General features: G+C 37.6%; 1 protein-coding gene across 7 annotated transcripts in view; it reads right to left on the bottom strand.

Annotated features, from left to right (window-relative positions):
• The window catches only part of CNTN4 (contactin 4), a 632,588-nt gene that overhangs the window by 225,935 nt on the left and 393,858 nt on the right, over positions 1-12,795 (bottom strand). For all 7 annotated transcript variants that reach the window (XM_043551001.1, XM_043550999.1, XM_043550998.1 and 4 more), the window contains one exon: positions 722-848. In XM_043551001.1, the coding sequence (XP_043406936.1) occupies positions 722-848 (127 nt within the window). The remainder of the gene's footprint in view (positions 1-721; positions 849-12,795) is intronic.

The following is a 12,795-nucleotide window of genomic DNA, read 5'->3' as shown; positions in this document are numbered from 1 at the left end:
GTGGGCATTTACACTAGAGAGCAAAATGGGGGGTGGGGGCGGGGAGGGAGACACCAGGTTAAATTGGTTAAGACAACCAGATTAATTCTATGTAATAACAACAGCATCACCAGAACAGCATATTTTCGTATATATAGCTTCTTTCATCCAAGGTTCTCAAAGCACATTATAAAGCTAGGAACCATAAGTAGCATTATTGAAATTTTACAGATTTTTAAGATAGTTAAGCACATAGATCTTAAGGGACAGATTTTACTGTGAAATTATCATGACTGTGCACAGAAAGTTAGACCTCACACTGCTGATTTGCATTACAGCATTAATGTGCAATTTTTGTGGCAAAAAAGAGGGCGTAAGGACCAGATTTTTAAACGTATTAAAGTTCAGGGGATTTTAGGTAGATTCAATGTATTGCATAAAGATTTTAATCCCAAATATCTCATTTAATGTGTCAACGCAAGTCTTAAGAAGCCTTAGCAATAAATGAATAGGATTCAAATTAACTACATTATAGTATTTGGTGTGTTTCATGGATTTTAAAAGTGATACGAAAGGGTAAACTATTGTATCAATTCAAAATCAAACCACACCAGCAGATAAAGATGCATCACACCCCAAATTCTGATAGAGCTTCTCTGGGTGGGATGCATGCAGACATGTGTCTTGGAGAGACACGATCATGGAGAAGGCATGCTAAAGAATAGCAAAATATGTAACAAACCTAATAGTTGGTTTAGGATTTCCCTTTACGTCACAGCTCAACTTCACTTTCTTTTCCTCAGAATCCAGTGGAAAAATCACATTGTTTGGTTCCTGAATGAAAACTGGCCCATGCAGCATGCTGTCATCTGTGTTACATGGAACAAAAATGTGACAGGTATTGTACAATATCTTAATATAACAAATATAAAGAAAAGTCTTAAAGAGAGGTGCATCTGGTATATCATTCACCCTAAAAATGACCATGCAACAACACTTTTACTGGGAAAAGAAGTCAAAAGATTTATTCTACAATCATACAATCTCTTATACTGCTGTCTTTTCACAGACTGTTGGACTTTCACGAAAGGGATCACAAACATAACCAGCAGAAAGATCTGAATTTCATATAGGCCCCAGTTCTGCAACTGACTGTGAGCTGGCTCATCCCCCCAGGCCTACACATACTTCTATTAAAATTAGAATGTATTATTCTTGCGTGTGTGGTTTACATGCTTTGATGTAGACATTATCTTTAAGAAACATTTTATTTTGAAACCATTTTTAAATGCAATATTTAAAATAATGTGAGTTGTAGGTTCATAGGTATTTACAGGGTCTGATAAAATCCTGCATGATAATTGGGTACTGTTAACCCACTGTGTACTGAAACCCCTTTGTACTGAAAGAGTTCACTAAAATACTGGCATTTCAAAGGGGTTCTTCGGCCACACAGTATTTATTGTAAAATACTTTTCATATTATCAGACCCTTGACATAGACACTGTCTCTATTTATTTTTTGTCTTGTACAGCTCCAAGCAAACAGTTGCCATTTGATGTAGCCTTATTTATGTTATTATGATCAACTGTTATGATATTTTCATCATTATTATCATAAGCATTCAACAATTACCATAAGAGCATTTTGTTTCATGTACCTGGTATACAACACAGCAGTGAAAGAGCTAAGTAGAAGATCCATATATTGCTTCTTTCTATGGTCCTGATCGTGCAATGAACTCCACATGGACAGACCTCTTCACCCACAGTAAGGGCATCTCTACACTTAGCATGCTGAAGAGCACAGCTGCACCACTTAAGTGTAGACACTACCTATACTGATGGGAGGGTTTCTCCCATAGGTATAGGTAATCCACCTCCCTGAAAGATGATAGCTCGTTCAACAGGAGAATTCTTCCATTGACCTAGCGCTGTCTACACCAGGGATTAGATCGGTTTAACTATGCTGCTCAGGGGTGTGTGGATTTTTCACACCTCTGAGTGAGGTAGTTAAGTCGACTTAATTTTGTAGTGTAGACCAGGCCCAAGTTTATTGCAGAACGAGTGCCTGTATGTTTAGCTACTCAGAAATGGCTGAGTGCAGCTCATGGGAAATGGGCTCTGAACTTTTCAGAAATAAATGTGTGGTTTTCCTTCTGCCCCCCCCCCCCGAAATGTAAACTAAAAATGTCCTAAATTGGTGTATAAGAGTGAAGATATTTTATCAAAACATCCCGATATGAAATGCAAAGAATGCTGTAGCCTCTTAATATTCTACAGTAAATTAGGGAGGGAGAGGGTGGATGAAAACCTAGCTAGGGTTGAATTTATTATACTCTCCATGCTATTATCTTCTGTTAATCCTTTCATTCCCCCCGGCCCTTTCCTTCTTTTCTTTTCTTCTTATTCCCCGATGCAACAGGAGCTCTCCTAACCTTCTCCATCTTCTTTTTTTTAATCTTTATTATGCATGGAGCTAAAGGTGAGCATTGCTAAGAGATATAGGTGAACTGGTTCAATGAAACTAAAAAGCAACCCAAACCTTCAGCCAAACATTGACTGCTAGACCTTTCAGAAGAGCTAAAAAAGTTCAGTTAACTTTTCATCCCCCACCTTCTGCTTTCAGGCTTCTGTGCTCCTAAACTAAAATTGGCAGCAGAATTTAAATTGTGTGAGGGAGAAAATGCAGGTGGTACTTCTGACCTAAGTTCAACTTGAAAGTATAAAAGAAAAAAACTCACAAAAAAGTTATCACAAGATTTCCGGTCTAATTACCTTACCTAAGAGCTTTGATGGATAAGCCTGGATAGGAACTGGAAAAGCACTTGAATTCTGCATGCTTATCTGAACCACACAATGTCCTGATTTCATAGTCAATGTCTGAGTTAAAAATCTATCAGTATATTGTTGGACTCATTGTTACCCACAATTCCTTCTATTGTTTTCTAGGAGTTATGTTAGATATAGCTGATAGGAAACGCCAAATACGGTTCGTGTTTCTCACAAACATACAGACCAGTAGTTACTAAATCAGGCTACAAATATATTTTAAAACTACTAATTAGGGCAAACTCCCATTGTGACCTAACTGGACTTTTTAAAAATGTTGTAAAGGACTCATATTTTTACAATGATCCAGACAATTTCTGAGCTTCTTAAATTCTTATGAGACATTAATAGGAACTTCTTGTGGGATCACCAGCACTGTGTCATAATTAAACATAAAACAGTATTTCAAAAAGTAACACCAATGTTGTTTATGATATATAAACACATAGTTTGTATTATAACATAAATTCATTACCATCATAGATCATGTCTCTGAGTGATTTCATATTATCTTTAGAATAACTGTAACATAAAGTAAACTCTGATTTTTTCTCTCTCAAAAATAATTCATCTTCTTGCTTTTGTCAAGCAGTTGTTGTTGTTTTTAATTTTGCTATTCAGTATCATAAATACTGGTTCCTTGCTAGATGTCACAAAGCCCAGTCTGACTCCATTTTAAGTCAGAGAGGCTTTTCATTGACCTTAAAAGGAGTTTGATCTCTCCCTCTAAGTCAATAGGGATCTTCACAGGCCACTCTACTACACTACTACTCTCACGCACAAGAACCTGGAGAGCTCCTGTTGCATCGGGGAATAAGAAAAAAAGAAAAAAGAAAAGAAAAGAAGATAACCTAATCTCCGTATTCCACAAATGAGAAGTGAGGTAGATTCTGTTTACACACGTTTACTCTCAACTACACTACTGATTGTGACCTACCTATGGATTTAACTTGAAGCCTCCTAAGAGGCGCTAATCCCCTAATTAAGGATGAGGATTCTCAACTCAATTAACAATTTAAATAATTTTTACATGAGGTTAGGTGACCAGTCTTCCTGGTATTACCCTTCCACCTTGTTCTGACTCCCTACTACCGCCTCAATAAACTCTCAGGAGAATTGGAGAGAGTGGGAGAAAAGGAGTCACATAAAAGAGTGACAACGAGGCTGGAAATGAGCAGAGGAACTATAATACTATGATATAATACTCTGAAGCAATCATATGTGAGGAAGATGTATCTCAGTGGATGCATGGCACTCATGGCCAGGCAGCTGGGAGAGCATAGAGCTGGTGGGGGTAACCTATAATTCTAGCATATATTCAGGAACTCTACTGAATTGTTTTGAGGGGTGTCAGAAGAACTATATAGCAAGTACCTCAGAAAGAAAACTCTGCCTGTGTTATGTAATGATTTGAGAGAGACTGTGCAAAGATTATCAAGGAGCTACATTTCCCAAATCTCCTCTCCTCAACACAAAAGGGGATGCTCTAAGCAAATACCTGTTGTATTTATCTTTATTTTTAAATACATATTAAATATGTCCGACTGATTCATATATTATTCAAAACACATTTCACATAATCTCTACCTTCAATTATAGCTGTGTGCAGCTCTCTGTTGCTGGCAGAAAAAGAAAGATAATAACAACAACTAATAATAATCACCACCACCTCAGGATGAGATTGGGATATCCTTACTCATTTCTGATATGCATAGGTACTTTACTCCTGGAGTAGTTGTATAGGCTTCAAAGGGGGTAGATTATGCAGCATGAGGAAGGGAATTGCAATCTGGCCCACAGGGATTACAGCTTCAATTTTTATACTGACTGGATTTACAACAAAAATTAAAGGACATTTTAATTTCTCCAATGTCCCAAATAGTCAAATACAGAAATGAGCATTTTTAAGCATCTAATTTCAATAGATGTGTTGTCCTGATGCTCAGATAGTGTAGTGATGGGTGCCTAGAAATATCATAGACAGACTGATTGATCATGCTGGAATAGGGAAAAGACAAACTATCCCCTCATAATTCTATTAGTCAGTGAACCATGCTGATGCAGATATCTACTGTATCGACTACATTATCTATGTTACACCACATTGAGGTACTTGAGTCACATTGTCTTGTTGTTTCACATTATTTCAAGTGTGGTGTGTCAGTTTACATTGCATCACATCATACTAAAGGTCACAAGATCACAAGAAAATATACCTCATGTTTAAAAGGGAACTGTTGCCATTAAGCTCAGATACTCAAACTAATAAAAAAGGCACACAGCAAACTTGTCTCTTTATTGCTGGTCTTTGTCAGACCCCATGGACATATGATGGCTGACGCCAAAGTGTAATTTTTAAGGCTGTTTTAAGTGGCTTATTCCTCCAGAGGAACTGATGTGGTTCTGGTATGAAAGGTGGGGCAAGTAACCACAGTGTGCCAGAGGGTCATAAATACCTCACTGTGCAAATGTTCAACCAGCAATGCAGCACGGCTGGAGAGGGACCATAGAAAAGGATGTTATTGCACGGACCTGATTGTAGGACTGGTGCCTAAATAATTTTCTCTTTCATCCTCTGCCAGTGAACCAATTTTGAAAAGCAGACGAGACAGCGGTTTTCAAGCTTCAACCATACTGGTTCATAAATGTCTAGAGACATTTGATTTGGCACTGTATTGCTAAGAAATAAGTGCAGCCTATTTACATCATTTGCAAGCACTGTACTGGGTAGTTAGAAAACTAGTCACAACACACAAAAGATACAGAATTCAAAGGCAGTAATGGCCTCAGTTAGGTAAAATAATTTTGTTAATTGATGTAATTAATTTGTATCAAACCCATGGGAGCTGAGAACAAAATGACATCAAGTGTAAGCTGATGACAGATCATGAGATCAAGTTGCTTTCCACATACCAAAATACATGCACTTGACACCTTTTAACATTTGTCTTTTACCCCCAACCCCCACTCCACCCCACCACCAACAACTTTTCTGCTACCTAACAACAACAACAGACACAGCTAAAAATACTACTTGGCTTTCAAAAGAGAAAATTGCATTGGTTAAGCAAAATAAATGAGAAACTCTGGGAGCAGCTGTCAGCATAAAAGTAGAACAAAAGGGGGAGAGAAAAATTACAACGATGTACAATTAAATTTATTTCTCAAATTTATTTCTGAGTGGCTATTCTTCCTTCTTCTTTCTCTTGCCAATTACTGACTGTGGGTAGTCAAGATAAGCAAGTCCAAACTGTTTAGTCCATAGCCCACACAGTCTTGTTGCCACGATCCAATGTATTATTGAAACCAGGACATGATCCTCTGATTGTATCTGGTAACAAATGTGCTACGCTGATTTATACCAGATGAGGATCTGGGCCAAAGAATTCTAAATACTCAGCAATTAATAAACAGAACAAAATTGCTGTCTTGTCTCTTGTATGTGGAAACTACTATTTGCACCATAAATATGATAGTCTTGATTAAATTACAATATTGCTGGTTAAAAAATGAATTTAATATATACAGTATCTAGTATATCATGAGGCAAATACATTTTATTTTACTATACTATGTCTTTTGCAGGAAGAGGTTTGTTACACGACGCTTGTTATTGTAAAATAGTCAAGGGCATTTAAATTCACCACAAAAATGATGATTATTTATATTGCCGTAATGGCAAGAGATCTCAATCACAGATTCGAGCCCCATTGGGCTAGTCACTGTACAAACATACACCAAAAAGGCTTACTTATCTAAGTATATGTTTACTAGATGCAATTGTTAAAATAAAGATAATGAAAAAGATAGTGTTAGTTTTTATAGATCTATATATTTTGATAGAGGCCCTGGCTGAAAGATTGATAGATGGGTAGATCTGTAAAGACTATCAGACCACGTGGTGGGTATCATTAAAATAATATTAAATATCAGTAGTGGCCATGGGACATGGTTTACCAGTTGAGAGCCTTGACATCAATGGAAGTCCTTCTGTTGAGTTCAGTGAGCTTTACATCTAGCCCTAAGTGGGGAGAACATTTATAAGATTATTTTAATTATACTTTCTTTTAGGCTTTTATGCCTATAAAATGATGATTCAAAGTACCTAAGTTTACAAAGATCTACTACCATATGATTCATGGTGCTCTCTTTGATCCTTTACTTTCCAGCATCTACTGTCTGGTCTGAGTTAGTCTTTACAGATCTATTACTTTTCTGTGAAAATTCAAGAAATACCCTTCATGTGTAAGCTATGCTTTCTGTTTATGTATTTTCACAATAATAGATTCCTTTTGAGTTGCATCTGTTACTCAAGACAGAGACAGCTGACCCAAAATGAACATGGAGCAAGCTTAAGCTTAAGGCCAGTTGCAAACAGTGATTCACCTCCAAAAGGCATCTCTTCTTCTATCAGCAAAAATAAACAGAAGCGAAGATCAAGGTTTTGACTCCTTTGAAAGGAGCATGCTTTTTTATGCTTGTGAGGCTTTCATCCAACACACACAAAATTACATTGAATTTTAGGAGAAAAACTATCTTTTAAACACAGTAGTACAGGAACTGCCAGGCTGGATCGAGTCCAATATCCTGTCTTTGACGGTGTACAGAAATAAATACTGCAGAGGAAAGTCCCTTGCTGTTCTATTTCTACTGGGACGGACAGCTGTGGATCAGTGAGCAGCAATTTGCCCCCTGCAGCCACATTGTCTACTAAGTCAAGCACGGCTTAGAAATAGTTGAGAATCAGGTCCCAGGTACACAGTGGACATAGGAAAGTATCTACATTTTCACCCTTCATGTCTGGGTTCCAACACACTCGCTGGGCACTGCAGGAGAGCCCAGTCCAGAGCCACTGTCTATATTATGTATGTTCCATAGATACCCAGAAGCCATGGTTTTCTTGGGCTGTCAATCCATCAACTTTCAGAAACACTAAATTCACTATAAAAAAGTAAATGAAGTAATTGGAAAACCCATCTGGAAATTTCTTTACTAACTGCAGTTTATTCTATCAAAAAGAATTTCTTTATCTGAATTTTAAAAAAATCTTGTCCTACGTTGCCTACTTTCAGTTTTTTGAATGTACAAAGTTTTACCCATGTCACCGGTGTCTAGGGTTGGGCAGGAACTGGGCTTTCTGTTTCAGGGAAATTTCACAATTTTGGGAAACCAATTCTGTTCCAAAATGGGACCAAAAAAAAACAACCCCCCCACCAAAAACAAAAAAATCCTCTTGGATCAATCATTTTGAGGTGAAAAATTGAAATGTTCCATTTTGAAAATGTCAGAACAGGAAGTTCCAACCTTATCACAATTTTTTTTTCATTTTGTCCTCAAAATGAAATTTTGTTGATATTGACATGTTTCTGCAAAATGTTCAACTTTTGACATATCAGCATTTTCGGATGGAAAACGGTTCCATCGGAAAAATTCCAACCAGCGCTAGGGGAGTCCCAACAAAGTGATTACTTCTCTGCAGAGGAGCTGAATTTATGTTTACAAGTCTGGCCCAGAAAGATCGCTTAGCCTACAACTACAGGGGACCCAAGCCAGAAGTCTTCTGTCACCATCAGGAGCAAGATTCACTTGTGTGATAATTCTAGTGCCACGTGACTTGACTCACAAACTGCTACCTGGTGGCTGAGTGCTCTGTGGAAAGAATAGCTAAGCTGCCTGGAAAATGAGGATAGCTCCACCCCATCTCAACGTTTGTTGGAGCGCATCACAGGTTTTGCCCTCTTGTTTAATAGAAAACTGACATCTGTTATTCCCTCCCTAAAACACACCCTGGTTTCTGGATGCTTTGCTCACAGATCTGTCTTTTGCATGACTGAAAGTCCCCCAACTACTGTGGCAGGGCTGTTTGTGGAAAGTGGCATTTTGAGGGACTGGAAAAGCACAGATGAATTAACTGCTACTCAGAATCAAACCTCTTCTGAGCTTTAAGACACTTTATAACCTTTTGATCCTCCCTTTTGATTAGCGGACCCACATGGACTGAAAAATAAACTTTTATACCATGCATATTAAGTCCTTACTTTTTTGTAGTCAGAATTTTTCATCTCATTGTTTCATGGATTTATTACAACTTGATGTTTCACCCCAGTGATCTTCTAGCCTAACTTTATTCACTGTCTTTGAGATGTAACTTAAACTTATGGAGAGAAATGCCTTTAATGTTCCCTTAGCATTATAACATCTTCAATGTACTGTACTCAAACGATCCTCCCCTCTTATGTACCTAAGTCTTCCATTTATGCAAAGCCCTTTCCCTGTTTTCTTCCACCCATCTCCACCACTCTATATTTAATTCACCTCAGCTACTTTTATTGAAGCTTCATTACTCTTTGTTATGGAAGAAACCTGAGTTAATATTGTATAATTTTCTGCAAAAATGCACAGAATAAGCACAGAAAGCACAGAAAGACTTGGATATTTTACTCAGACAGGGATCTGCCCAAGGATATATACATTTGAGTCCTGTTGACATCATCAGCATCAGGGCAACCTTCCAAGTGCTGGACTTGGCTCCCTCTGATTGTGCCATAAATCTATCACACAGATCAAAAAAATTGAACTTAGGGGGATCTAAGTGTGATCCCCATCAGGCCATGTCCCGAAAAAGTTGACTCTGATGCCAAGTCACAAGGAGTTCAGTAATGAGTTTAAAGCACAGACACTGGTTTAATGGCATCATAATAACCTCATTTTGTTTTGGTTTAAGTCACCCATTATAGGCTGGCTATTTGTTAGTTTGTAAGATCTAATAAGAATATTGAAGTCAGCTGTGATATCCCTACAGCTCTCAATTCTCCTCCAACCTTTATTTATTTATTTAAACTTTCAGGTCAATTTTGTCTGACCCTCCCTCTACTTGCTTTGCCATAAACAGTGTACAAATAGCAGGAAATATGGTAGAAGCAAACCTGTTTGGGGCAAATTTTCTATATCCTCCTAATATGTACCTGTAAAATTGCAAGTGCACTTATTTGCCTGTGCAAAATCTTACATTTATGAATACAATTACCCATTTCATGAGAGTAAGCATAGGAATTTACAGACTCAAATGGATATGCACATATATTTTAAAGATACACTTTAGGAGGCTCTTTAGAATATTTTCCATGTGGAAATACCATGTGGTATTGAAATTATATGCAAATGCTATAATGGAACTTATATTTGACATCTCTGTTTTATGTTCAATCATAAATAAATCATATTCAGATATTTTAAGTTATAGGAAAGTGTACTATTTCATATGTTACTGAGTCACTAATGCATCGTATGAAAATATATTATATACTCTTTAGGTATATGAAACTCATATTTCCTTTACACATGGGGTGGTCCACTCCAATTTTAAAGCTAGAGGTTTCCTCAATTTCACAAAAATCTAATACAACATTTGATTAAAAGAAACCATGAAGATCCTGCAAACTTTTTGTTTTTTTTTATCTATAGTACATTTTTTGTATCCAGCAGTCAAAACCCAAGGCAAAATAAGAAAGCATTCAGGAGGCTGCTAAGCACTAAGCCCTTGTTGTCTGTCTGTACATTTATTAAAATGAAACTTGAAGGGAGTTTAGAGCAAACTGAGGTTAAACATTTTATTTCAAATGAACAGGTGGAAGCCGTTCTTATTCTCTCTGAACATTATACTCAGTGATTGATATTGTTAGCTAAGTGGAACTTTTAAAATTTCCATTGAAAATTATGGCCAATTTGAGAGACAGTTTAATTGAATATTTCATACTGTAGGGAAAGCTAATAAAATTGAAGAGAGAATTCTTGGAATATATCCAGTTTAAATGATAAAACCCCTTTCCTTATTTTCTTCCTAGGGAATTGGTTTTAACTACCTATGCCAGTGTATTTTCATACAGTTACAAATCGGTATTTCTGCAAGACAAAATTGTGCCTTGGGAATAGTAACTCTTTTCAGGAAAATAAAAAGCCAGATAGATTGGACAGCTGAAGGGCATCACTGATTAACACAACATAATGCTCTTCAAGGTGAGTCAGCTGTACTAAGACTTCCAGAGCAGAAAAGATCTAAAACTCTCAATTTCTCTCTATTTTTTTTTTGCCTATCACTTCAATTACCTTCATTACATCAAATGCACAAACATATCTTGCTAATAATATTTAACTGATAAGAATGAGATTTCACATACGACATTTCTAATGCAATAAATAAATAAATAATAATCTGGGTGTTTTTTATAAACAAGTTGCACCAGGCATTTTTGGGGTGATGCAGTGCGGTAAAAAAAATGAAATTATATTTGAAAATGGATGGAAACACTCCTGCATAAAGAGCTGTTTTATGGGGGAGGCTTTCCAACCTTTGCATGCTTATGGATGCTTTGCATGCTTCCTTTGCTAACAGAACTGCGGATAATGCCTGCACCACAGCCACACCACTTGCTTTTAAGAAACCAAGATGGTCAAGATCAGACATGCAACCATGAGCATTCTCATCAAAAACCAATTTGAATCCTTTGATATTTGATCAATATCATCATACCCCACAGATCTCAAAGACAAAGGGTCTGGCGACACCAACCCCACAGCTGATATATCTTAGCCATGGAGAATAGAATAAATTCATCACAGATAATTGAAGGGAGTATTACGAAGTTGAGACACTTGGTTTAGTAAAATGGCAAAGAGGTGGATGGGTGGTTGCTGGTGGTTTCTGTAGGTTAGGACAAGCAATTCCTCTTGACGTCAGTCATATCACTTCTGCAACTTTGAACAAAGGCCTACAGAAGACCATACTCCAAGAAGCTCCCGCAGTTATCTCCTCTCTTGTCTCTCCTTCACTTTCCACAGATCACGGTTATGCTGAGTCCAAGCAGCTGTGAAGTGGCGAGAACTGTCTAACAAGTGATGTACGTCATTGACCCAGTTGACACTTTGTCAGATATACCTTGCCATCAGTAACAGGACCACAAAAAATCCATAGTTTTCCTTAGCCTCTGAGGATGCGAGCAAATAAAGCTATTCCAGTGTTAATTTAGCTGTGGAAGAGTTCCGGCACTGAAATGGATGTGGGAATGGATAGACCACTGTATGAGAGTAAATTAAGTGTCTGAAATATTTGAATCAAAGTCAAAGACAAGGCAAAACATACATCCAGCCCAATAGAAATGGGCTTTACTCAAAGGTCACGGAGCAGAGTCCATCATTCACTGAGCCAGGGAGAATGAGTATGACTCTATAGCCTTGGGGTTGGGTACTCACCTGGGGGTGGCAATGACAGTCCTTACTCCAATTAATCTTTAACTATTTATACAAAGTGGAATGTCTTCAACAGGTACTGAGAGTGCCCCACCCCAGAAAAGCCAGTAGCCTGGGAGAAGGAACACTTGACTTCAAGTCCCTGCTTCAGTTGTGGGTCTGCCACATCCCAGGTGAGTTCCCTAACCACTAGGCTATTGGTTATAGAGGGTCACCACTACACCACCACCTGCTCCTCCTCCTCCTTCGTTTTGAGATTGGTGCCTCAGTCTCCCTGGGAATCGAGCCTGAGAAATCAAAATGTTTCATTTTTAAAATGTCAAATGAACCATATCAACATTTTCTACCCCCCAACACACACTTTTTTATTAGACTGTAACATGTGTCATCCCTATAGTTCCACACTATGATCATGATCACAGATGCTTTCTCTTCAGTACAGGTCAAGAGCACAGAGTTTATGGATTACTGACACAAATGTTCTGACACCAAACATCCATATAGTCAGCACACCGCAGCTGACCACAGCTAATAAGCAGATATATTCACACTACTCCATTAGGATTACTTATATTAGCCCAATACAATGCATGATACAATGATAAAATGTATAAATACACTGCATATTAAGAATACATAAAACACAAGGAGACATCTCTAAGTCCCTTAACATGAGATAAGTTATCAAGGAGAGACAGGCCCCACAGCATATTTATTAATGACCAAGTCATTTGTTGTG

The sequence above is a fragment of the Chelonia mydas genome, chromosome 7, assembly GCF_015237465.2.
Source record: "Chelonia mydas isolate rCheMyd1 chromosome 7, rCheMyd1.pri.v2, whole genome shotgun sequence".
Classification (NCBI taxonomy): Eukaryota; Metazoa; Chordata; order Testudines; family Cheloniidae; genus Chelonia; species Chelonia mydas.
Note: the sequence above shows the minus strand (reverse complement) of the source record. Positions and strands in the feature narration are given on the sequence as shown.